Source organism: Palaemon carinicauda, chromosome 28 (assembly GCF_036898095.1).
Source record: "Palaemon carinicauda isolate YSFRI2023 chromosome 28, ASM3689809v2, whole genome shotgun sequence".
Lineage (NCBI taxonomy): Eukaryota > Metazoa > Arthropoda > Malacostraca > Decapoda > Palaemonidae > Palaemon > Palaemon carinicauda.
In genome coordinates this window covers 29,380,696-29,408,195 of record NC_090752.1, presented here as the reverse complement: position 1 = coordinate 29,408,195, position 27,500 = coordinate 29,380,696, and the positions used below count along the sequence as shown (strand labels likewise).

Genomic DNA, 27,500 nt, shown 5'->3' with positions numbered 1-27,500 from the left:
CCACAATACCATAAATTTAAAATTTCTAGCAATTTTTACGCGATATACGCTGGGCATAAAATCACTTTGGAGAGGACACGCTATAGGCCCTAGAGAGCCAGAGGGAATTTTGGCTCTTTCATGGGACGGCTGTTTCTCTTCTGCTGCTATGCAGCCCTGGGGCGCCTATATATGAACTTAGCAACTTCTTGATTATTCTAGGTCCGAGGTCTGGAAGCTTGGGGGTTGGCCTAACGCGACGCCAGAGTTATAAACTAGATAAACATTCAGGGGGACGAATCTTGCTTTCAGGGAACTCTCGGATGCATACCAAAGCAACAGCGAGACGACTCTCTCTCAGCTAGCTCCACCCACCTTTGTCCTCAAAAATTAAAAAAAAAATAAAATCTAATGCTGGGGTTTTTGAGAGCCTTCCAAAACACGTGGCAAATATAAGAATTGCGTATTTTCTCACAAACATGACGTAATACCATAAAAAGAATTCAATAAGCTCTTGTTCATATCTTGTATGGATCATATAGCACTTTTAAACAGGTTACGTCAGACTTCGTAACAAAATACGTGAAATAAAAAGTCATTTCTCAAAAATAACGTAAATTTACATACTGTATACTGACTTGAATGAAGAACACAATATAATTAACGAAGAAAGACTTACATAGTTTACATACCAAACTTATATCTACATGAAAAGAACTCATCTTTAGACCTGGCTATTCACCTCTTCAATGCACATATGAAAAATAAATAAAATACCTGATTAACTTATTTACTCTAGACTAGACCAGCCTCTTAAGAATATATGTATATATATATATATATATATATATATATATATATATATATATATATATATATATACATATATATATACATATATATATTTATATAGGTATATATATATATATATATATATATATATACTATATATATGTATATATACTATATATATATATAGGATATATATGTATGTATATATATATATATATATATATATATATATATATATATATATATACTGTATACCTCATTTTATACGTCCTCCTCTGTGTCTGATTATAATGTTCAATTTTATTGTATCGGATCATGTCCCAAACGATATAACTGGTGCATATGTATTATCATATATTTGTTCTCTGATTTCTCATTTCCATTTCTTATACACTTCTAAGCTTGCTTTATTTTGTTAAGTCAGTATCCCACTGCCTGGTTTTAGCTTTTATTTCTAACTTTGTAATTTCATTTATTTATTTGATATTTAGCTTTAGCTCTTGTGTGTGTTTTTTTTTTCCTATAATTTTCTTCCATTTCTCATATATTCATATTTATAAACAGCGCAGCTTCCCATATCCCACCTTTTTTTTTTTTTTTTACTGAAGAAACCATTATCTCACCTCAATAGGTGTTATTCTCATGGCTCCCAATATTGTCCTATGTATCCTATTATACTTTACAGCTTTTCTATTATACAATACCAGAGGTTGTCCAATATAACCTAACAACACACCACCTTGACATATAGGTATGAAGTACAATACACTTCCAAACTAATTTTCCTTTTCCTGTAACACATTATCATAACTTTTTCTTTAATACAGCATATATTAGGATTGTTAGTTTCTAGCCTTGAAAGTTCTTTGTTGGCGTTTTCAATATACCCCTCTTACTTTCTAATTCAAGTTGTCAATAAGTTGTATTTTAGGTGAGTTCTGGCTTATCTTTATAGTGTATATCATAATGTCTCTTTTATCTTCTATTTATTTCTAACACACTTTTTATTTTTGCTGTCACCAAAGGATTTTCAGCAAAGAATAAAGATCCTATATTTACCTAGTTATTTACGAACCCTTTCGTTTTTTCTTTTATTTTCCCTATTTTACTAAAGATTGAAAAAATTGTGTTCATCGTGCTTACCCTTATCTAATTCTGATAGTAACTACAGTTTGTGATTTCCGTATGTATTCTGTGTCCTTCCTAAAGTTCCATCAATATCTACTTTTTTTTTTAGATGATTTTCTCTTCATTGTTTGGGCATGCTCTTCACACTCCCCAAGAGAGATTAGTTCACCAAATTTTCAACTGGGCTCCACAAGGCACTAGAAGATTTGGAAGACCCAGGTCTACATGGCTAAGGACTATGAAGTGTGAAGTAGGAGATGATGAATGGAGAAGTATTGATTTAAAAGGTTAAGATAGAGACGGGTGGCGAAATATAACCGAGGCCCTTTGCATCATTAGGCATGGGAGGAGATGATGATGATGATAATGATGATGATGATATATATATATATATATATATATATATATATATATATATATATATATGTATATATATATATATATATATATATATATATATATATATGTGTGTATATATACATATATATATATATATATATATATATATATATATATATATATATATTATAAACTCTAAGTGTTCGTTTATTCACTATGATTGTAAATGTTTGTATATATATATATATATATATATATATATATATATATATATATATATATATGTATATATACTGTATATATATATATACATATATATATGCATATGTATATATATATATATATATATATATATATATATATATATTATAAACTCTAAGTGTTCGTTTATTCACTATGATTGTAAATGTTTGTATATATATATATATATATATATATATATATATATATATATATATATATATATATGTATATATACTGTATATATATATATACATATATATATGCATATGTATATATATATATATATATATATATATATATATATATATATATATATATAGGCGTGTGTGTGTGTGTAATATGTGTATATCTATGCACAACAACAACATATACAGCCATGCCTAATTATCTGCAGGACAAAAGCCTCAAACATGTCCTTATTCACGTCTGGTGTTTAAACAGTTTCCATTACCAAGCTGGCCAACTACGGATTGGTGATGGTGCGATATTTTTGTCTAATCGATCACAACAAACACACCTAATTTTACTAGTTAGGGCGATACTAATAATATTTTCCTGATCATGACGATACACAAACGTGTTCACCACGTTAAGGTATCCCCACTCAGGAAAGGGATATATATATATATATATATATATATATATATATATATATATATATATATATATATACATATATATATATATGTATATATATATATATATACAGTATATATACAAATATATATATATACATATATATATGTATATATATATATATATATATATATATATATATATATATATATATATATATATATAAGCTAAGCTTTATAGGCTACATTTTCACAATGAATCACAACGCTACCCCTGCTCTTACAGTGACCATTTCATAAATTATTATTATTATTATTATTATTTTTATTATTATTATTATCATTATTATTATTATTTTTGTTGTTATTATTATTATTATTAATATTATTATTATTATTATTATTATTATTATTATTATTATTATTATTAGCTAAGCTACAACCCTATTTTGAAAAGCAGGATGCTATAAGCTGAAGTGCTCAAACAGGAGAAAATAGCTCAGTGAGGGAAGGAAATAAAGAAATAAATAAACTATATGAGAAGTAATAAACAATTAGAATTAAATATTTCAAGAACAGTAACAACATCAAAACAGATCTTTCATTTATAATCTATAAAAAAAGACTTATGTCAGCCTGTTCAACATAAAAGCATTTGGTGCAAGATTGAACTTTTGAAATTCTACCGATTCAACTACCCGATTAGGAAGATCATTCCACAACGTTGTCACAGCTGGAATAAAAGTTCTAGAATACTGAGTAGTATTGAGCTTCATGATAGAGAAGGCTTGACTAATAGAATTAACTGCATGCCTAATATTACGAACAGGATGCCGTACTGTCCAGGAAGATCTGAATGTAAAGGATGGTTAGAATTATGAAGTCTTATACAACACGCATAACTAATTGAACGACAGTGCAAAATATTAATATCTAGATCAGGAATAAGAAATTTAATAGACTGTAAGTTTCTGTCCAACAAATTAAGATGAGAATCAGCAGCTGAAGACCAGACAGGAGAACAATACTCGAAACAAGGTAGAATGAAAAAATTAAAACTCTTCTTCAGAATAGATTTATCACCGAAACTCTTACAAGACTTTTTAAACGAGTCATAGAGTTGAAGAAACATTATCAATACTGAGATCCATATGTTGAGGAGCCACTGTCCTTGACCAACTTACAATTACACTTTGAGCTTTGTTAGGATTCAACTTCCTGTCCCATAAATTTCACAATGCACTAATTTTAGCTAGGTCTCTATCAAGGGATTCAGCAACCCCAGATACATTCAGAAGATGGAATTGATGCAAAAAGAGTAGCAGTATCTGCATAGGCAACGAGCTTTTTTCCTAGGCCAAAGCACATATCATGTGTATACAGTATGAAAAGTAAAAGGCCGAGAACACTACTCTTAGCAATGGCGTAGCCAGGGGGGGGGGGGGCAATTGCCCCCCTGGGGAAAATCTTGCCCCGCCTGAGAGGGGTCTTCTTGCCCGCCCCCTCTCAGAATTTAAAGTTTTCATGCCGTTTGTTTTAATATCTCTACTGAAATTATTGTACATCTATATTATGCTATCAAAGTCTGTAAGTTATACAGAGCTCCCGACACTGATATCTACATGTGTTATTTAATACACACTAGATGGAGTCAGAAATCGTACAATAATTTACACTTATTTGTTACTAATTGAATAAAAACAGTAAATTTAGCTTTGGTCGTAAGGAAAAACTACATGTAAAACAGGGCTGCTGAAAATTGTACAATTGAAACTTAAATCCTATTACAAATTATGTGGATATGTTACTACTAGTGACGCTTGGAAGACAAAATTAATAGCGGAGGAATACGAATGTGCTGGGTAACAAATCTTATACTCCCAACTCCACTATCCAGTTTCGTAATTTATTTAAATAAATAGTTTTGATTGGAAGTGACTCTTCCTATTAAAACAGTTCATCATACGATAATGGCTGTCATGGTAAACTGTATAAAATTACACACACTCGCACGCATCTTATATATATATATATATATATATATATATATATATATATATATATATACATATATATATATATATATATGTATATATATATATATATATATATATATATATATATATATATATATATATATATGTATATATATATATATATATATATATATGATAAATTTTTTGCACATTTAGACGTGTTTTTCATATTCAAATAAGCCATATATATTTTTGATACATTAATGTCTGGATTCTCTTAACGGCCTCGGGATCAGAGCCCCAGGCGAAATCACACAAAGACAAGAGCTTGTGATCGGCCGGTCACAAGCTCTTGTCTTTGTGTGATTTCGCCTGGGGCTCTGATCGCGAGGTCGTTAAGAGAATCCAGACATTAATGTATCAAAAATATATATGGCTTATTTGAATATATATATATATATATATATATATATATATATATATATATATATGTATATATTGTGTATATTGGTAATATATACTTATATATTATGTATATGTGTGTGTATGTGTGTGAAAGAGAGAGAATCGGTCGCTTTGCCAGGTGATAGGTCGGGGTGTGCATCAAGTTTGACAGAGGGCTCTGAGAATTTCTTGTGTTATGAGTCCTATTTCCATACAAGTGTTAAAGGCTCAATTGTCTCCTTTCTAGTAAAATAAAAAGGAAAACAGCCGAGATTTATGTTCCTTGTCGTATTTATTCATTTTCAGACAGTAATTATTTTTATAGGTAGCTATAGTCATATGAGGGAATTCGTAAGCAAAAAAAGTGATGGGTTATTGTACCCTTTGCAAGGTATTTTGTTTGTCATTATCCTTTAGCATGTTATTTTTCTATGTTAACATTTGACTATAGAACCATCGGTAGTTAGATGGCTAAACATCTGTAATATTTTGTAAATATTCAATAATTTATCATTTTCGAAGTATATTTATTTTTAAAAACCTGTATCATAACAATTAAGACTTTGTTTTTTTGCTAATGGAACCACTTTTTAGTTTGGAAATTTCGTTTCTTTTTTTAACTTAACAACAATCCAATCTCTCTCTCTCTCTCTCTCTCTCTCTCTCTCTCTCTCTCTCTCTCTCTCTCTCTCTCTCTCTCTCTCTCTCTCGTTTAACAATCAACCAAACAGCCTCCCTATTTTCTGTGGAACCTGTTCCCCTTCATATCGGTAAAGTAATAAAGGATCCCTATTTTCTGCCCTCATGGCAGTTACATTAATTAAATGTGCTTAAATGATTTCATTCGCAAATGGATTGGACCAATATAGTTTATAAATCCCAGATTTGAGTTTTCCTTTATTGCTTTTAACTTTTTGAACAAAAAGTCCACTATAGACTATACTGTATATATATAACGCCTACTTAGTAGTTGGATTCTTTTGTATGATACCATTGAAACCCTTTTTTGTTTAACGTTGAGATACTACCGCTAGAGAGTTTTGAGATCCTTTGACTGGCCAGACAGTACTACATTGGATCCTTCTCTCTGGTTACGGTTCTTTCCCTTTGCCTACACATACACCGAATATTCTGGCCTATTCTTTACAAATTCTCCTCCGTCCTCATACACATGACAACACTGAGATTACCAAACAATTCTTCTTCACCAAAGTGGTTAGCTACTGCACTGTAATTGTTCAGTGGCTACTTTCCTCCTGGTAAGGGTAGAAGAGACTCTTTAGCTATGGTCAGCAGCTGTTATAGGAGAACGACACTCCAAAATCAAACCATTGTTCTCTAGTCTTGGAAAGTGCCATAGCCTCGGTACCATGGTCTTCCACTGTCTTGGGTTAAAGTTCTCTAGCTTGAGGGTACACTCGGGCACACTATTCTATCTAATTTCTCTTCCTCTTGTTTTGTTAAAGTATTTATAGTTTATATAGGAAATATTTATTTTAATGCTGTTACTGTTTTTAAGATATTTTATTTTCCCTTTTTTCCTTTCCTCACTGGGCTATTTTCCCTTTTTTCCTTTCCTCACTGGGCTATTTTCCCTTTTGGGGCCCTTGGGCTTATAGCATCCTGCTTTTCCAACTAGGGTTGTAGCTTAGCAATTAATAATAATAATAATAATAATAATAATAATAATAATAATAATAATAATCTTACAAGCCCAGTCTCGCATAGGGCTGCCCCCTTTAAATATGACCTTGCCCCATGCTTGCCCCCCCCCCCCCCCCTGAGACACCCCTGGCTGCGCCACTGTCTGAGGAACACCAGATACATTCCTATACTCACTATGTTGCCCATCAACAGCAACTCTTTGCGATCTATTACTTAAAAATTCAGCAATGAGGCTAAGAAATGGCCCACCCACTCCAAACTGTTTGAGTTTGAAAACAAGGGCCTCGTGATTAACACGGTCAAAGGCAGCACTAAAATCAAGGCCAATTATACGAACTTCCTGACCACAATCAAGGGATTTCTTACATCATTAGAGAATGTAAGAAGGGTATCACAATGCTTCAAGGCCTTTACGAAAAAGAAATTGCAAACTAGGAAACAGATGATTACCTTTAGCAAACCTATTTAGATGTTTTGCCAAAATACGTTCAAAAACTATATGGGAGTTATGGAAATTGGGCGGTAATCAGCTAGACTTGAGCTACAACAAACACATTGATATAATGGAGTAACATTACCAATTCTCCAACAAGTGCTAAAAGAATCTCTTCTTGCTAATTTGTGGAAAATAACAAATAAATTTGGATCTAAGAGATCTGCAGTCTTTATAAAAATCAAAGGAACAATACCATTTGGGTCTACACCTCCATTAGCATCAAGGTCCATCAAAAGAACTTTAATTTCACGAGATCGAAAAGCTAAAATAGTTATTTTAGGCTCAGGAAAACAGGAATGAGGATGATCAAGTTTCTCATTACTCTGCTTACTATCAAACACATCAGCCAAAAGTGTTGCCTTTTCCTTTGGATTAGGAGTGACAGAGCCATCTGGTTTAATCAAGGAGGAATAGTTACATCTATGCCAAATAGATCAGATTCAAGGGTAACCCACCACTTATGATCCTGGGTTGTAGCATAAAGGGTTTCATTTATGGTTAAATTGTATTCCTTTTTCAGTTGAAGCATGAACTCTCTGAGCAAAAGCTCTCAGCTGAGTATAGTTATCCTAAGTCAAATCTGAGCTTTTATTCTTCCAAAGATGATAGGCCTCCAACTTCTACAAATAAGTACGTCTACAATCATCATTGAACCAGGGTTTGTCTTTCACTCGGTAACTTAGCACACGAGAAGGGATATGCGTATCACTTATGTTAACTAGATTCTCATTCAAAAGAACAACAGGCTCAACACTATTATACAATTGTGACCAATTCAAACCCAAAAGATAACTCAAATTGTCATTCCAATCTGCTTGAGATTTTACATAAATCTTACATGAGTATGACACATCAGGGACAGGCTGCTCAGTTTTCATTGCTAATGAAATCACGGCATGATCAGATATCCTAGCTGGAGAACCAACCTTACTTGTTATAATGCCAGGGGAGTCGATGTATATGAGATGCAAGCAGTTACCAGACCTGTGAGTAGCTACACTTATGATTTGCTCACAGCTTGATTCAGAGGCAAAGTCCAAAGCTCTTAAGCCATGGCGTTCAGTAGGAGAAACATAATTCAACCACTTCCTATGGTGATCATTGAAATCACCAACAAAAACAAAAGAGGCATTTTTATCATCTTTATTCTTGTATCTTAGCCATAATGGTAAGAGGATAATCGAAGATAAAATTAACCAAGTCAGGATTCCTGTAGATCGAACACAAATAGAAATTGTCATGCCTGCCACAAACTTTTATTACCTGAATCTCATGACATGCGCATTCATAGCAGGACTTATGAGAAGCAGGGTACTCGGTCATTCCCCTGGCCTTAGGAATGACATCCCGTTTCAAAATCATTGACTTCTTAAAACTAGTTATAAGGAGCCCAGATGAGTGCCTCATAATAGAAACCAAAGTTACAGAGCAGAAAAGAATATCATATTATCTGGACGCAACTGATGTCTTAAATATTTAAACACAGACTACAAATATTGCAATACACTAGACAACACTAACGAAATCTAGGACGTACTGGTCCCGGATTTCGCTCACTGTCTCCTGACAGGATAATAATTAATGCCAATAAAAAAAAAGATTCATCACACTTAAAAACAAATTAACAAGAATGATGACAAAAACAATATGTACAGAGATATGAATAAAATGATTGATAAAACCCATAGACTTAAGACAAAAAGTCGGAAAACCTGGTCAACATGGCTGAGCCGATACACCATGCAAGGCTAAATACCCTCCAGGATAGCCACTTTAACTGAAAGGAAGACAGTAAGGATGTTTTTGAAAAGAAACATATACGGAACACAACCTCTTGATAAACCCCCTGGCATCCATGGCACTTCTATTAGGCCTGCCTAACACACCATTTAAAAAAAAAAAAAAAAAAAAAAAAAAAAAAAAAAAACTAGAGGAAGAACAAGAAAATAAGATAGAATATTGCACCCGAGTTAACCTTCAAGCAAAAGAACTCTAACCCAATACAGTGGAAGACCATGGTACAGAGGCTATAGCACTACCCAAGATTAGAAAACAATGATTTGATTTGGGAGTGTCCTTCTCCTAGAACTTTAATCTTACTCAAACTTATTGACCTTGCTGTAATTTTATGTTAATGTAACATCTGTTAGAATTTGACATATTTGATTTAAATCTAGGTTAACTGGTCACAACAGATGCTGATGATTATCTTTAATTGGATTTTTAAGGGAGAATGTGTTGTATTTAGATTATCTAGATACTTTCCACAGGAATAGATGTAATATATGGATGTTCTTTTAAGTAACAACTAATCTGACAGTGATTTTTTTCGTTTTTTTTTTTTTTTAAATTTAGCAAGTCTTTCATTTGATAACTCCCTGTAATACTCTATATAAAGTACATGGGAAAGGTGATTACTTTAAGGTACTTTTTAATATTCTATGACAATAATAACTCTCAAGGAAGTATATAATAATAATGAAAGTCTATAAAAATCCAATGCTTCAGCGACTGTTTCATATCTAAAATGTCGAAAGTCGTGATCCTGTATTGTAAGAAACAAAGTTTTATTTTGTACATTGGTGATTATGTTGGGGTAGATTGCCTGGCCCCCGCTCTCCCAGACATGCGCTTTTGTAAAAGTTCAACTCATATCAGTGACCATAAAATTGTATCTTATATGTCAAGATGGGGTTGATGACGGCAACGAAACTCTACACTGTGGAGATTTTTGTTCGTTCGCTTCAGTTTTACCACAATTAGCAGAAAACTTGCAGTGTTGTGCATCATCAAAAAAACTTAATTAAATAATCATATATTTATTATAATACCTTTATAAGGTCAATTTGAAGAGTGTATCAGATTTAAACGTTCTTTCCAAAGACATGTTGGTCGACGAATATCGAAAAGGAATCGAACATATTTGTAAACAACTTTCACATATTCTTCTGTTCCACTCCGTAGCATAAGACACAAGTAAATCAGATAATTAAGAATATTCATTAGTTATACCCGAAGTATGATGATACGTAATTTTATTATGTATAAAATGCGCATTAATGATATAAACTAAAATGTATGTGGAGGTAATACACAGAATACATTATTAAATTCTACAGAGTAGAATATTACAAATCCTTTCCCTCGACACTCGACAGTGACAGCTGTCAACACGGTGTTGTCCTTTTAAAACAATGTCTTCGATAAACTTTTATTTTTATATTCTTGTTGTGTATGTTTGTATATGCATTGGTACAAGTGAAGACTGGGCATTTGACAATGCCCCTGGCATAGCAATGGATTACAAAATTCACATAGACGCAGGCAAAGAGGATTGTTATTGGCAGTATGTCCATCCAGGAGCTACCATTTACGTTAATATGCAGGTTAGTCAAGGTGGTTGTCTGTAATTGGTAAATGTTAGATTGCATGGTAGCTGTGAGAACTTATAGTGTAAACAATGTAGATAAAATCGCCTATGCAGAATATTAAATAAGAAATGTAGAAACGATTATCTTGCACACAGTTACGGTGAACTGTTAAACTGTTGACACTTGTTGCTTCATAGTTACCGGCAGACTAGTGTTCCACGGTGAATGGATGATGGTCAACATTTCGTTCATTACTAGCAATCGAGAGCCTATCCTGCCAGTACGCTTAGCATAAAATGTTGAAAGATGACATTTACCCATAAAGGTTCTACAGTAGTTTAAGTTGTTCTCAAGTTTAAGACAGAAATTCTAACAGGAGGTTGTTAGAATTGGCGTACAGAATGTGATTCAGCTCATTTGCCAAAGTCTCATTATGGTGCCCATTAGCCTCATAAGGGTTATATATAAACATGTAAACTTCTGCAAGTAGCCAAATTAAGCGTCACCATTTTTTATACCTATTCCAGCACACACACACAGGAGCAGATCTCTCGTTCATGTTCATTCCTTTGTTGGTAGCAAAACTTTAATCACTGTCAGTTCTTGTTTGAAATTTTTGAGTATCCTCTCAACTTCATAGGTAAAATTCCAATTGTTTTTGGGTTTAGAGAATTGTAGTAAAATGGCTAACTAGATACTACTACTTCGACTGACCTGACAGTACTACATTAGATCCTTCTCTCTGGTTATGGTTCACTTTCCCTTTGCCTACACATACACTGAATAGTCTGGCTTATTCTTTACATATTCTCCTCTGTCCTCATACACCTGACAACACTGACATTACCAAACTATTCTTCTCTCAAGAGGTTATCTACTGCACTGTAATTGTTCAGTGGCCACTTTCCTCTTGGTAAGGATAGAAGAGACTCCTTAGCTCTGATAAGCAGCTCTTCTAGGAGGACACTCAAAAATCAAACCATTTTCCTTTAGACTTGGGTTGTGCCATAGCCTATGTACCATGGTCTTCCACTGTCTTGAGATAGAGTTCTCATGCTTGAGGGTACACTTGGGCACACTATTCCATCAAAGTTTTCTTCCTTTTGTTTTGTTACTGAGTTTATAGTTTATATAGGAAATATTTATTTTAATGTTGTTACTTTTCTTAAAATATTTGTGGTATTATTGTACTGTATTACAGGGCAATGTAACCTAGGAAAAAAACTACTTTATTCTTTAGAAAAAATTCCGCTCTTCAAAAATGACACTCGTTCTTGTCGAAAATGAAAAGTTTCAGAAATATATATATATATATATATATATATATATATTATATATATATATATATATATATATATATATACTGTATATATATATTGGCGTGCTACTGTATTAAGCACACATTTGAGTATGAGTTGTTTTCAGATGTATTTAAATGGATTAACTGAATACATCTTAATAGTTTTTAAGTTTTATTCTATAAAACAACAGAGTTAAACATCTCCATCACTGGAGGAAGCTGTGTTGGTCCAGATGACCAATTCTGGTGGTTTAGATATGAACTGACTAAATTATCGATATCACAGATATCGTATGCTTGGTTTACTTTAGACACATGACGAAATCGGAAGACACCTGCATCCGGTGACGTCACAAGCTTTCACACGATGAGACAATGTGTTGACGTTTAAGAAGAATGTCAATTTGCCGAGGTTTGCATAGGTTTGCATTATACGTCCGGTTTACAATTTGAATGACTACAGCAAATCCCAGGGTTAGCTCTTCCAACCAACATGACATATTACGTCATTTGTTTTAAACATGTAATATTAACTTTTCAATATTAATCTTACCCGATGATCATGTAGCTGTCAACTCTGTTGCCCGACAGAAATCTACGGTCGGGATACGCCAGCGATCGCTATACAGGTGGGGGTGTACACAACAGCGCCATCTGTGAGCAGGTACTCAAGTACTTCTTGTCAACAAGAACTCAATTTTTCCTCTGTCGTGCCACCGGCTAGACCTACTTGGATACGCTGTTGATTCTGGAGTTATTGTTCACGATTTGGTGATGTATTTGCTCTAGAGTTTAGCCTTCGCTATTCAGGAAGCTTTATCATTAGCTTAGCAAGCTTTTGGAATTAATTTGATTTAATTATGGTGACGAAGAGAGTATGGTCTCTCTTTCACTTTTAAATGGCCGACCCTTCCCTTAGACGGAAGTGTTGGTGTCGAAGAGAGTATAGACTCTCTTTCACTTTTTATACCCACCCTTCCCTTAAACGGAAGTGTGTTTAGGTTTTTGGTAATTTTGCTTAACAAAGTTATAGATTATTTTATATCTCTCCGCCATTTATAGGCCTCTTCGATTAACTTCCTTTTATTATAAACTTATAAAAATTAATTTTTATGTTTGTTTATATGCGACCTTTTCTAATAGTAGGCGGTCCTTACTTGGAACCGAAGTTAATTAACATTGAGCCCGTCATATCGTTTTTCCTGTTAAGAATTTATGCTATTTTAATTTTAATGTTTTTGAAAGATTTTCTTTGATAGTCTCGTACTGTTTTCAAAGTTGAACTAACGTTTTGTTTAGTCTCCGCAGTTGTTGACGTTCAGAACGTTCAACTTGCGCTCTATCGTTACGATAGAGAGAGAGTATTTCACGGTTTCACGTTGCAGTAAGAGTAAACCGATTCTAGCGTTTCGTTCATTCTTTCTTAGCTTAAATGGTTTTAATTCTAATAAAGGAACTTTTTATTTGGGAAACCTTTCAGTTTTTTTCCTTTAACAAATAATATGTTTTAACGATATATATAATTGGGCTCATCTCTCAGGTTCTAAGTCAAGAGAGAGAGAGAGAGAGAGATAGAGACGGAGGGAGAGAGAGGAGGATAAACGTTTCGTTCAAGCGGGTAACGTTGTTCTCGTTTTTTGCTCTTCTCCCTAGTCGCTATAGGGGAAGAAGGTAAAACGTTTCTAGAGTTTTATTCTTGTTCCCAGGCTTTATGCGGTGAGAGATTTTAAACGTAGTTTATTTGATCTAGTGTTTAGTCTCTTTTCCAGCCACTGAATTCTTTATCTTTCATTATGTTTTTCTGTTACATTGTAATACTGTTTTCGCAATTACTACCTTTTAATGAAGGATAGGATTGCGTGTTTCAGGTACAAACCACTTAAAGTTTCGAGTTCAGTGAAATAAGTGCAAACAGAAAATCAAAAGTGATAAAGTGATATGCGCAAAGTGTTACAGTGTTGCGTTCGAGGGTTCGTCTGTTCGTGCCAGTTGTTCACCTAGTCCGATACCTCTTACAAGCTCCCAAGCCCAGGGGAGAAGTAATGTCGAAGGACTTATGGGTTCCACAGGCCTTGATCAACGAACAGACGTTTCCCTCGGTGGTTTCGGGTGTATCTACACACGTTGCCGACGTGATCACCCCACCCACACAAAGACGAGAGAGCCCATTTATTCCTCGTCTGCGGAAGAGGTTTCTCGCAGAAACCATGGACCAAATCTTGCAGCTTTTAAGTGCAAGTCGGTCCCTTCCGCGCAAGTCCAACGGCCTAGGTGTAGCCACTGGGTCTGTTCGGACTTGCTGCAGTACGACAACTGCACACCTCCCAAGAGAGGCAAGGTGGTACCGCAACAGGCAGTAACTCCGTCTGTTGACCGCAATAGGCAGTAACTCCGTCTGTTGCCGCACCAGCGGTTTTAGACCCTCAGTCACAACGGACAGTAGCTCCGTTTGTTGTTGTCTTTCATAGACCCTAGTGGTCCATGCTGCAGACTATACAGTCTCAGCTTGCTCCTTCATGCAGGAGTATCATGCTGGAAGGTTGACAATGCACCTGTTAACCTACAACCCGCCGAGGTTGTGCGCTCAGCAGATACTGCGGCTGCCTGCTCCCACCCCCCACCTGTGAGAGCTCCACCACCGATGCGCAGTCCACCCTGCCAGACGCATGTTCTTGCTGCACCATCTGCTAACATGCGTGAGCTACCGCATCAGCAGTGGGAAGGTTCTGTAGAGCTGCCGGGTTCCAGCACTATGCGGCATTCTCCGCAGCCCATGCAGCATGCTCTGCATTCTTTACAGCATGCTCCGCATACCATGCAGCATGCTCTGCATACCTTACAGCATGCTCCGCATACCATGCAGCATGAGCCGCATACCTTACAGCATGCTCCGCATACCATACCGCATGCTCCTCAACCCACTGCAGCCCCTCCCACGCTCCAGCACTCTGCTTTTGTTGTTGCTAGCTCCCACACTCCGACTGCGGAGAAGGTTGACGATGCACCCGTGGGCCTACACCTCCCACGGTTGTGCGCCCGGCATGGCTTCCTGCTCTCACACTCTTGTTGTGAGAGCTCCTCCACCCATGCACAAGTCAACCCTGCCAGATGTATGATACTCCCACACACAGAGCACTCCGTTGCCTTGCGTGAGCTACCACAAGCTGCCGTGTTTTGACACGGTGTGTCAGCCTCTGCAACACACTGTGGTTACCGCCACTTGCCAGCAGCAAACTAGTCAGTCAAGAGTTGAGGCTTCCCCACACAACTTTGGTTGTTGCCACTCACAAACTGTCATACAGTTACATGACGTTGCCTTCTGGTCTGCTACTTATACACCAGTGCTGTATGTCCTCACGCTCCTGTTGTGGTTGACAGTTCAGTTTTTGACAGTTCACAGACTGTCAAGCAGTTTCATAACGTTGCCTTCTGGTCTGCTGCTTTTGCACCAGTGAAACCCTCACTGAGAGAACCTAGCTTTTCTCGGATATGGTTCCTGTAGATGAGAAAGTGCTGTTCTCCCTCCTTCTGATATTCCCTTGAGGACTCTGTCATTTGGAGAGGAGCCTTAAGCTGCTTAGCCTCCTATGGACTTTTATTTAAGCATAACATGCTTCCAGGGAGGGTAAATGGTTCCGCTTCAGTCGCTAACCCCGTCTGTTGCCACACCTGCTCCCATAGACCTTGGGCTTTGTTGCAAGACATGCAGTCCAAGCTTAGTCCTTGATAGAGGATTTTTTACGGAGTCAGTGTGTCACTGGGAAGACGTTCAACAACCAGCAGAGGTGACTTGTTGTGACGCAGTTCGGCAACCTCAGCAACCCGATAAGGAGTTGTCTGTACTACCCAGACAGTCTAGACAGTTTCGGGTTGTCGCTGTACTTCCTCGCTTCCCCATGGTTGACAGTTCACAGACTGTGCAGCAGTACCATGATCTTGTGTCCGGCTCCGTCACGCATCCACCAGTGCGACCGGATTCAGCGAGTCAGACGTTGCCCACTCCGTTGCCGTTTCCTCATCAGTTTCGGATGAGGAACCCTCTGATGAGGACATGGCTGAACGAGAAGATCAATCCCCAGCCCTGCTATCCATCCAGAAGATGCTGAAGAAGGAATACGGCCCTGTCAGGCTGTGGATGAGTCTGGTTAGGACACTGTCATCCGTGGTGCATTTGGTGTCACTTGGAAGACTACACCTCCGTCCTCTTCGGTTTCATCTAGCTCTTCACTGGAAAAGGACAAGACGCTACAAGCGGTCTCGATCCCGGTTTCCGGAAGATAAGTCTGGTCTAACCTGAGGAATGGACTTTATCAACCTTTTATAGGGTCTTCCCCTGACTTTTCAGACTCCCAACCACGTTCTCTTCTCAGACGCATCGGACGTAGGCTGGGGTGCGACCTTAGGCGGTAGGGAATGCTCGGGATTATGGAACTCGCGTCAAAGGACAATGCATTTTAACTGCAAGAAGCTTCTGGCAGTAAGTCTGACCTGGAAAAGCTTCAGGTCTCTCCTTCAAGACAAAGTAATGGAGGTCAACACGGACAACTCCCTGCTTTGATGTTCATCTCCTAGCAAGGAGGGACCTACTCTCTGACATGGTGCGAGTTCGCTAGTGACCTCCTCTCCTGTTCAACAGGTCTTGACTTTTCACTAGTAACAAATTTCTTCCAAGGCAACTTGAATGTCTTAGCAGTTTGTCTCAGTAGGAAGGGACAATAATTCCAACATATTGGACCCTCCACAGAGATGTATGCAAGAGACTTTGGGTCACTTGGGGCCATCCAACCATGGATCTCTTCGCAACCTCGATGTCCAAGAGGCTCTCAACAGACCCAGCAGTGGTTCTTTTAGATGCCTTTCTACTAGATTAGTCTCATCTAGATCTTATGCATTCCCTCCGTTCTAGTTTGTCAACAAGGTACTGCAGAAGTTCGCCTCTCACGTTGGGACAAAGTTGACACTAGTTGCTTCCCTCTGGCCCGCGAGAGAATAACTTACCGAGGTACTTCGATGGCTAGTAGACGTTCCCAGAACTCTTCCCCTAAGGGTGGACCTGCTACGTCTGCCACGCGTAAGAAGGTACTCCAAGGCCTCCACGCTCTTCGTCTCACTGCCTTCAGAGTATCGAAAGACTCTCGAGAACTAGAGGTTTTTCGAAGGAGGCAACCAGAGCGATTGTTAGAGCCAGGAGAACATCCACCCTTAGAGTCTACCAATCGAAGTGGGGAATCTTCCTAAACTGGTGCAAGTCAGTATCCGTATCCTCGACCAGTACCTCTGTAACTCAAATAGCTGACTTCCTCTTATATCTGAGAAAAGAGCGATCTCTTTCAGCTCCCATTTTCAAGGGTTACAGAAGCTTGTTGGCATCAGTCTTCCGTCACAGAGGCTTAGATCTTTTTATCAATAAAGATCTACAGGACCTCCTTAAGTCTTTTGAGACCACGAAGGAGCGTCGTTTGGTTACACCTGGTTGGAATTTAGACGTGGTTCTAAGATTCCTTATGTTAGACAGGTTCGAACCACTTCAATCAGCCTCCCTGAAAGATCTCACCTTTAAGACTCTTTTCCTGATATGCTTTACCAGCTAAAAGAGTCAGTGAGATTCATGCCTTCAGCAAGAACATCGGATTTTCATCCGAAACGGCTACATGTTCTACATCTTGGTTTTCTAGCCAAACACGAGCTGCCTTCTCGGCCTTGACCAATATCGTTCGTTATTCCAAACTTATCGATATAGTTGGAAAGGAACTAGAAAGAGTATTATGTCCTGTAGAGCTCTTAAGTTCTTTTTTAAAAAACCTTTATGAGGCCCGTCTGAAGCTTTATGGTGTTCAGTTAAGAATTCATCTTTGCCTATGTCAGAGAATTCTTTATCCTATTATTTTCAGACTGTTAATACGAGAAGCTCATCCCCTTCTGAATGAGGAAGACCAAGCTTGGCTGAAGGTAAGGACACACGAAGTTAGAGCTATCACAACTTCCGTGACCTTTTAATAAAATAGATCTCTGCAAAATATTTTCGACGCAACCTTTTGGAAAAGCTAATCAGTGTTCGCGTCTTTTATCTTAAGAATGTCCAGTCTCTTTACGAGAACTGCTACACACTGGGACCATTCGTAGCAACGAGTGCAGTAGTGGTGGGGGCTCCACCACTACAATTCCCTAATTCCAGAACCTTTTTAATCTTTCTCTTGAAATATTTCTGGGTTGTCCGGAAGGCTAAGAAGCCTTCCGCATCCTGGTTGATTTGGCGGGTGGTCAAATTCTTTCTTGAGAAGCGCCTAGATTAGAGGTTGTGATGAGGTCCTTTAGTATGGGTTGCAGCCCTTAATACTTCAGCACCTAGGAGTCGCTCAGCATCCTAAGAGGATCGCTAGGCTCAGTAAGGAAGACGTACTTAAAAAGGCAGAGTAATGGTTCAAGTCGACTTCCTTACCAGGTACTTATTTATTTTATGTTTGTTATTTTGAATAACGGCTAAAATAAGATACGGGATACTTAGCTTCTTTGTTAACATGTATGCTGGTCTCCACCCACCACCCTGGGTGTGAATCAGCTACATGATCATCGGGTAAGATTAATATTGAAAAATGTTATTTTCATTAGTAAAATAAATTTTTGAATATACTTACCCGATGATCATGAATTTAAGGACCCGCCCTTCCTCCCCATAGAGAACCAGTGGACCGAGGAGAAAATTGAGTTCTTGTTGACAAGAAGTACTTGAGTACCTGCTCACAGATGGCGCTGTTGTGTACACCCCCACCTGTATAGCGATCGCTGGCGTATCCCGACCGTAGATTTCTGTCGGGCAACAGAGTTGACAGCTACATGATCATCGGGTAAGTATATTCAAAAATTTATTTTACTAATGAAAATAACATTATTCTAATCATTACATAAGCTCGGCCAGCTATCTCAATTTTTTTTACAAAAATTTAACAACAAGCCGAAACATGGTTATTAGGTGTGACTGGACATACGTATTATTCTTTGTTTAACTTTAGCCATAATCAACTGAGGACGAATGTCCAAATAGGCACATTAAAAAATAATAACAATAATGCATACAAAAAAGATATTACCAAAGCAAAAAGAAAAATGCATGATAAAACCAAGATCATATATATGTTACATTGCTAGCAAATGATTACATGGTACCAAAAAACAAAACAAATTCTGACTTACATATGATTCGGTAACTTGATAAAGAATAATTGTTACCTTTGTCAGAAACAAGATACTCAATTTTTAGTGCACAAACACGAATTCCTGGTACATACACGTACCACGGTTTCGTACATATATATATATATATATATATATTTATATATAGGGCTGATATATTTTATTAGATGCCCATAGATTCTGTTATATATTTTATTATTATTTATTCTTTTTTTTTTTTCTCTTTTCTTTTTTAACATTCCGGCTTATATATTTTTATTAGATGCCGAGAGAAAAAAAAAATGATTTATATCCTTTTTTATTTTATTTATTTTTTAAATGTTGTTTTAAATGTATTTTTAACAATGCAAACGTAGAGAATTTCTTTAATTACATATTACTAGCGTACTAATCAGCTTTTCATACAAACATCTTCCCGACAAATTACTCCCTTAGCGAATGAGGTGGCCACTCAAACAGCTTTGAACTGGATTAAGTAGGGGGTATTGTCAGGGCTATGCAACTCATTCCTTTTTAGCTGCTTGCTGTGCCGTAACCTACGCCAAACAAGGATGTTCACGGCGATAAATATCACCACCGTGAAACACAAACCAGCCAGTAGTATGGGGTGAAGAATTTCTTTATAAGTCGGTGACAGGTGGTCCTTTTCGGTAAGTTTCATCAACCGCTTTGCCACATTTCCGTTGTATGGGAGAGGAAGTGCTGGCATTGTAGAGGTCCACGTGAAGTTCGCGAAGTAGGCTCGTTCTCTGATGATTGTCCGTAGACCAGTCACCATGGAATTCGGGGAAGTCCCGACACAACCATCTGCTGCGACGAATATATGTGTAAAGGATGTGGATCCGTCAGGGCATGATACATTGAAGCCGTCCTTGTCGTATCGTATCCACGAGCCATTATTCAGTCTGCAATTGAATTCTTTATTGTCAAAGGGATAAAGCTTATCCAGACAATTTTCACTTGTATGGGAGAGAGCACCGTCTAGCACTATACCTAACTCGCATGAATCCATTAAGTTTTTACGGAATTCAAATGAGTCAGCTGTACATATTTTTCTATCCATTGCGTCTGAACAGTGAGTTAATTGATTTAAGTCTTTAATGACCGTATATGTTTCCTTGTCTGGGGAAATCAATACGTGTCCTGTCAAACTGGATATTACTGGATTTGAGTGATTCGTCATGAAAGTCGGAAATGGTGATATCCTGTAAGATTGCCAGGCATCAGAAGAATCAAAGGGAATTGTAATCCTAATCTTGTTATTATCTACGTTTACTGTAATTAGGCTGTAATAAAATTCTAACCTATGTTCGTCTAACAAAGGAACATAGCCTAGTTTATCCCTTCCGTTCTTCAGAACTAATTTTAAGTAACGTATAGGCAACAAATGGGGCGACAATACACCTTTAGTTGCTAACGTGATAGCTTCTACATAATCCTTGGATTTCTCAATGAAATGTGCAATTCTGTTATGTATGTGATCTATCTTTGAATCATAATACGTTAATGTTGCCAACAAATCCTGTACTTCCATAATTTGAACGATATTATCTGAATGTTCATTTAACAAATCCATAATTTTATTGATTGAAGCTAACTGATCCCTTAGTTCTGACATAATCAATTCATCTTTATGAGTCAAGAACTCAATTTTCTTATTTTGATTACTAATTTTAAGACGATTGGAAATTCCTAAACCTAAACTTGCAACAGACCCAAAGATGCTTAATGCAGCATAAATGAACGGATTCCGTCTTTCTTTATGTTCGTGTCCTACAGTCCACATCAAAAGGTCATAAGCCAAAGATCCTGTCTCGCCAGTCTTATTTTTCAAGTCATCAGATAGCATCTCTGCAACTTTTAATGTTGATCCAAGCAAGCTCTTAGTAGTCAAATGAAAATGTCTTCTATGCAACTCATCCAATGATGCAGAAAACCTTGAAATGGCGGTTCTTAAGCTAATGACATCATTCTCTTGAAGAAAAATTGCTTGCATATTCACTTCTACAATTACGTTAGTTGACGTAATAAAAATGTCTTCTTGTCTTTCAACTATATTGCCATATTTAAAATATATATTTTTAGTCTTAGAACTCATCCCATACGAGAAAAATGTCTGAGCGAACAATATCACTCCCAACAACAAAAAATTCATCTTGGAAACCTGTAACGAGAAAAAATATATGTAATTACTCCTGTATTAAAAAGAAAACTTTTAATCACATAAAACAGAACAGAATTTTCCCTCACTTCTTTTCCTCTCTTTTCTTTTTAATTTCTTATGTGAGCCAATGGTACTATTCTCTCATCCGTGGGTTGGGCTACGTTTTGAATTCTAAACCTATTGGCCGTTAATGTTTCCAAAATGTTAAATGGGCCTTCAAACTTAGGTGTTAGTTTATAGTTGAGCCCTTTTCTGACATTGATTTGAATATAGATGTTATCACCCACGATATATGTTTTAGTTGGTTTCGCTATTTTATCATGATTCCTTTTCATTATGATTTGTGATTCTTCTAAATTCTTTCGAAGGATATCATATCGACTTATACTTGCATTTATACACTCTTTTAAAGGATTTGATAGATTAGTTGTAGGCGTTAATACATGGAAAGGTGTTCTAACTGGGGTACCATACAATGCTTCATGCGGTGACATTTTAATTGATATATGATATGAATGATTCAGAGTACTCAGTGCCGCCGGTATTGCAATATCCCAGTTGGGGTCTGATCCCCCTAGTGTTACCCTCAATATATTTAATATCTTCCTATTTGCTCTTTCCACTAGCCCATTCGACTCTGGGTGATATATCATGGTATTAATCTTCTTTATGTTGAGGAATTCACACAATGAGGTAAGAAAGTGATTATTAAATTCGCCACCCGAGTCTGAGATTATCATGTGTGGAATTCCATGTTTACAAATGTAACACTCGTAAAACTTCCTAGCGCATTCAATCGCAGTTTTAGTTTTAAGCGCTATTAGTTCTGTATATCGAGTTAAAGCATCTATAATTACTAAGAGGTGCTTATTTCCTCTGTCTGACTCGTAAAATCCTGTTAACAAATCTAAATGTATTCTTTCAAAGGGTTGATTGGGCACAGGATAAGCTCCTAGGCTGACAGGTGTTTTCGTATGCCCTTTGTTTTCCTGACATGTGCGACAATTAGCTATGTGTCTTTTTATATCTGTAAGCATTGTATGCCAATAAAACAATGATTTGGCTTTCTGTGACATTAATGAGAACCCAGGGTGTCCATGTAATGGATTTGAATGCAACCAATTCAGGACAGTGGAAATAAGTGAGATTGGTACTACTACCTGGTCGTTAGTTACATGTGGTGTATTGCGGGTTTTCCTTGTCACAGTCCTACACAGAATATTATCTTTGATTATATAATTCTGCTGCTTATACTTTATATATTCCTTTTCTTTATGATTGCCTTTCAAAGCATTTATAATTGTTTCTATTTTCTGATCTTTTCTTTGCTCAGTCTGTAACAATTCAGCACTCCAGCCTAAATCTTCTTTTGTTCCGTAACCGAAATACAAACCACGCTATTTACAAAGGGTATTACTTTTAGCGTAGCTGAAATGGCGAGCCATTAGAATTTAACGAGGGTGTATTACCCCCGCGCTAGTTAGCGGGGGGGTAGGGGAGTGGTAGCTAGCTACCCCTCCTCCCCCTCACACACAGGTGAATACTCACTTTCACTTTTGGCTCGGACTGTGACAGACGTCTCTGTCTTGGTCCTCGCTTGGCAGCCATTGTCTGTTTTGTCTTTACTTAATCGCTTACTTTTCTTTTACTCAATATATATGTAAACATGTTTTCATGTTTGTATATATATTTGAGTATAGAAATAAGTAAGTTTCCTTTTCAGATGTGTGTGTGTAGTGTACGATATCTACGTGGAGGCCTCGGCAGTTAGGCCACCACGGCCTAATTTTATGGGTTGCGATCGAGTTTGACTTCGGTCTTTCTCTCTCTCTCTCTCTTGAGGTCGTTCACCTTTTACTATGTTTTACTACGCCCTTGTAGCTTCCTTCCCGTGTGGGTGGGGTTGCTACGCCGTACATTTTGTCTCAATTAGTTTATGAATCTAATTGTAGTTGTTAATTTTTCAGCTTGTAGAACGATTCCTTTCGGGGTTTTCGTTTTTTTCTTTAGTGTTCATTCATTTTTAAATTACATAATTACATAGTTACATAATTATAATTGTTATAATTCTGTTTTGGTTACAGCTCTCCTTCCGCGAGTGTAAGTGGTTGTGAGGGCACGTGCCTATTGTGTAATTCTTGTTCCTTTTCCTCGGGATTCCCTCTTCGGAGCCTTCCCGGGGGAATGAATGTGTACTAATTTATTTGTTTTATTTTTTACAGTTACCCGATCTAGTTCGTTTCTGTAATATAGCAACGGTGTGAGCTGTCTGGTTGAGTCCTGGGGATTCGGCTGTTGCTGCCTCCCCCTTGTATTGTCGTCAGGGGCGTGTCTCCTTCTACTGGTAGTACTCCCGTGTCGACGGACAGCTCTCCAGTTCATTTTAGAACAGTCAGGAGGCTTGCCTCCTTGGGCGGATAACTTTCCTTCCGAGGGAAGTTTTTTCCTGTCCAGGCTTGAGCTTTTCCTCTTTTGGGGGGTTCTTCTCTTGCGTCTTTTTTTCGTGGCGACTATGCTCTTGGTGCTGAGCGGTCGCACCTGCAGTTTCGCTCAAGGGGCTGGGCAACTGCAGGATCTCCTCTTCGGAGGATTGCCCCTTTTAGGTCACTGGCTGACCAGTCTCTTCCACGAAGTGTTTCTCTTTCGTTCGCGAGAGAGTACACTCATAGAGACTCCTCTTCGGAGGTTTCTTCTGTTGCTGTTGCTGTTTGGCCTCCCTCGCCGTAAGGCCCCTCCGTCCGCCTCGTCGTAAGGGCCTCTCATCTCCCTATAAGGGTGTTTGAGGCGCCTTTTTGAATCTCCGTTTGCAGCCTACAACTTCTTTTTCTCGATCTTCCGTCTTGGTGCAGATGGACAGCAGTCTAATCTCGTCTTCCGACGGGCAACGGTCTTCCCGACGGACAACGGTCTTCCCGACGGACAGCGGTCTTCCGACGGACATCAGTCTCCCGGCGGACAACGATCCCTTCGGGGCAAAGGGTTGCCCCCACGGGGGTTCTTCCCTTGCGTGTCAGGGTTTCCCTGCGCGCCCTTCTGTTCGTCAGCGCTCTCCTGTTCGTCAGCGCTTTCAAGATGATCTTCCCTGCAGTTCCTGTTACGTGCCCTGTGCGCCCACGTTCGCCCCTCGCGATCTAGAACTTAGGTTCAGGTCGGGGTCAAGGACTCTTCTTCTTTGCGCGGGCTTCCACGCGTAGCCTTCTGCTCGTCAGCGATCATCAGCTCGTCAGCGATCATCAGCTCGTCAGCCGATCATCAGCTCGTCAGCGATCGTCAGCTCGTCAGCGATCATCAGCTCGCCAGCGATCTCCGGATCGCCCACGTGTGTTACAGCTGGCACGCCAACGTTCTCCAACACTTCTGAAGGAACATGGTTCGCCAGCTACTAGCTAAACTGCGGATGCTGATCGCCATCGCGCGACCCTCAACTGCAGATGCTGATCGCCATCGCGCGACCCCTCAACTGCGGATGCTGATCGCCATCGCGCGCACCCTCAACTGCGGATGCTGATCGCCATCGGCGACCTCAACTGCGAGCTGATCGCCTCAGCGCGACCCTCACTGCGGATGCTGATCGCCATCGCGCGACCCACTCAACCTGCGGATGCTGATCGCCATCGCGCGACCCTCAACTGCGGATGCTGATCGCCATCGCGCGACCCTCAACTGCGGATGCTGACGCCATCGCGCGACCCTCAACTGCGGATGCTGATCGCCATCGCGCGACCCTCAACTGCGGCTGATCGATCGCCATCGCACCACACCCTGAACGATTGCCGCTTCGCATGCTGCTCCTCATCGCACAACCCTGAACGATCGCCTCTTGCGGATGCTGATCACCATCGCACCCTTTCACGCGATCATTCACCTGCGCATGCTGCTCGCCATCGCACAACCCTGAACGATTGCGCATCGCATGCTGCTCCTCATCGCACAACCCTGAACGATCGCCCTCTTGCGGATGCTGATCACCATCGCACCCTTTCACGCGATCATTCACCTGCGCATGCTGCTCGCCATCGCACAACCCTGAACGATTGCCCGCTTCGCATGCTGCTCCCTCATCGCACAACCCTGAACGATCGCCCTCTTGCGGATGCTGATCACCATCGCACCCTTTCACGCGATCATTCACCTGCGCATCGCTGCTCGCCATCGCACAACCCTGAACGATTGCCCGCTTCGCATGCTGCTCCTCATCGCACAACCCTGAACGATCGCCCTCTTGCGGATGCTGATCACCATCGCACCCTATCACGCGATCATTCACCCTACACATGCTGCTCGCCATCGCTACCGCCAGCGATCTTCTTCACCTACGCGGCAGCACGATCCCTCGCCGTCACGCCCATCTCGCCTGCGCGCGCCGCGCGATCACCCTCGCCTGCCGCCGCACGCGCGATCGCCTCGCCCGCGCGCGATCGCTCGCCTGCGCGCACGCCGCGCGATCGCTCGCCTGCGCGCCCTCGCTCGCCTGCGCCCCCTCGCGACCGCTCGCTCGCGCGCCCTCACGACCGCTCCGCCTGCGCGCCACCGCGCGACCACTCGCCTGTGCGCCCCGCGCGACCATTCGCCTTTGCGCGACCGTTCGCCCTCGCGCGACCCATAGTTCGCGGCGAATCTCCACAGCCGGTGGTAGCAGCAGGGACGGCGTGCTCCTAGGCGGCACTCGGGATCACCTCCATCCAAGCACAGGTTGGCTAGTGCAGGACGAAGACAGGTCAGTACAGCATTCTTCCCACCTTCTTTTCAGGCAGGAACCGTCGTGTCCTCTCCAAAGGATCGCCCGATCCCTTTCACCTTAGCGAGGATTGTCGGACTCTGTGTCCTTGGAGCAGCAGACATGGTTTGATCCGCTGGCACGGGCGGTTAATGAGGTTTATGAAACCAGCACTCACCGGCCAGGGTAACAAACCACGCGGCTGTCTCTCCTACGCTGAAGAGAAAGAGAGGAGTGGACTTCGTGGTGACTTCCCCCCAGGGCGAAGTTGGTTCCCAAGAGGTCGGTCTCGAGGGTCCCCCTCTCCTGCACGAGTACTCTCTCTCCTTCTCCCGCCCTGGAAGGATTTTTGGCGGGGGGCGCTTTCCGTTGAAGATTTCTCCATCGGACAAGGGGTGACTGCTTACCTCTTCCTCTGGGAGCTTACCCAGGTTCTTTCCCTCCTCGGTTACGGCCCGAGGTTTGGTTTCAAGGAAGCTACAGGAAGATCAAGGGTACTTCTCCTCCTCTCGAGCTCAGGCACCTTGGCCTTTCGTCGTTAAGTATCTACTTGCGGACAAGCTCGATGTTGTAACCATCTGGACGCACTGACTGAAGGCTTCCTTCGGGTGTCCTCATCTGTGGAGGTCAACGACCTCAGACACCCTTCCATCCTTGAGAAGAGTTTTGTCTTTGCCCAAGGACAGAGACTTAAACATCTGCTGTGCGGAGTAAATCGACTTCCGGTTTCACTCCTCCCATGGCGCTTTCTTCCAGACTCTGCAGGGCTCCAGCTCCCTTTTCTTTCAACCACGTCGGCCTAAGTTATCGGCTACGACAACTGGGACAAGGTGTCCCAATGTGCAGTTTCCTCCCTGTCAGGAACAGATGGCACGGGAGACCTCCCCCGGGGGGGGCATAGTCCTAAAAGGAGTTCACGAACTCTAGGATTGCAGGTTTTTTTCGCTGGGAGGATGCTTAAGGTTACTCATTCCGAATGACAGCTTCCCGATGCCCATTCCGCCACAATCTCTGTGAGTAGCCAAGGATATCGCGCCTGCCGTCTCTGTCAGCGAATTCAGTGTCTCTGAACCTCTATGCCATAGCATCAGCAGAGTTGCCCGGTTGGGCAGAATGATCC

General features: G+C 39.7%; 1 protein-coding gene across 1 annotated transcript in view; it reads left to right on the top strand.

Moving 5' to 3' along the window:
- Positions 1-10,765: 10,765 nt before the first annotated feature.
- loj (logjam) overlaps positions 10,766-27,500 on the top strand; it is an 86,460-nt gene continuing 69,725 nt past the window's right edge. The window contains exon 1 of the mRNA XM_068351819.1: positions 10,766-11,023. Coding sequence (XP_068207920.1) covers positions 10,832-11,023 — 192 coding nt within the window. The 5' untranslated portion in view covers positions 10,766-10,831. The remainder of the gene's footprint in view (positions 11,024-27,500) is intronic.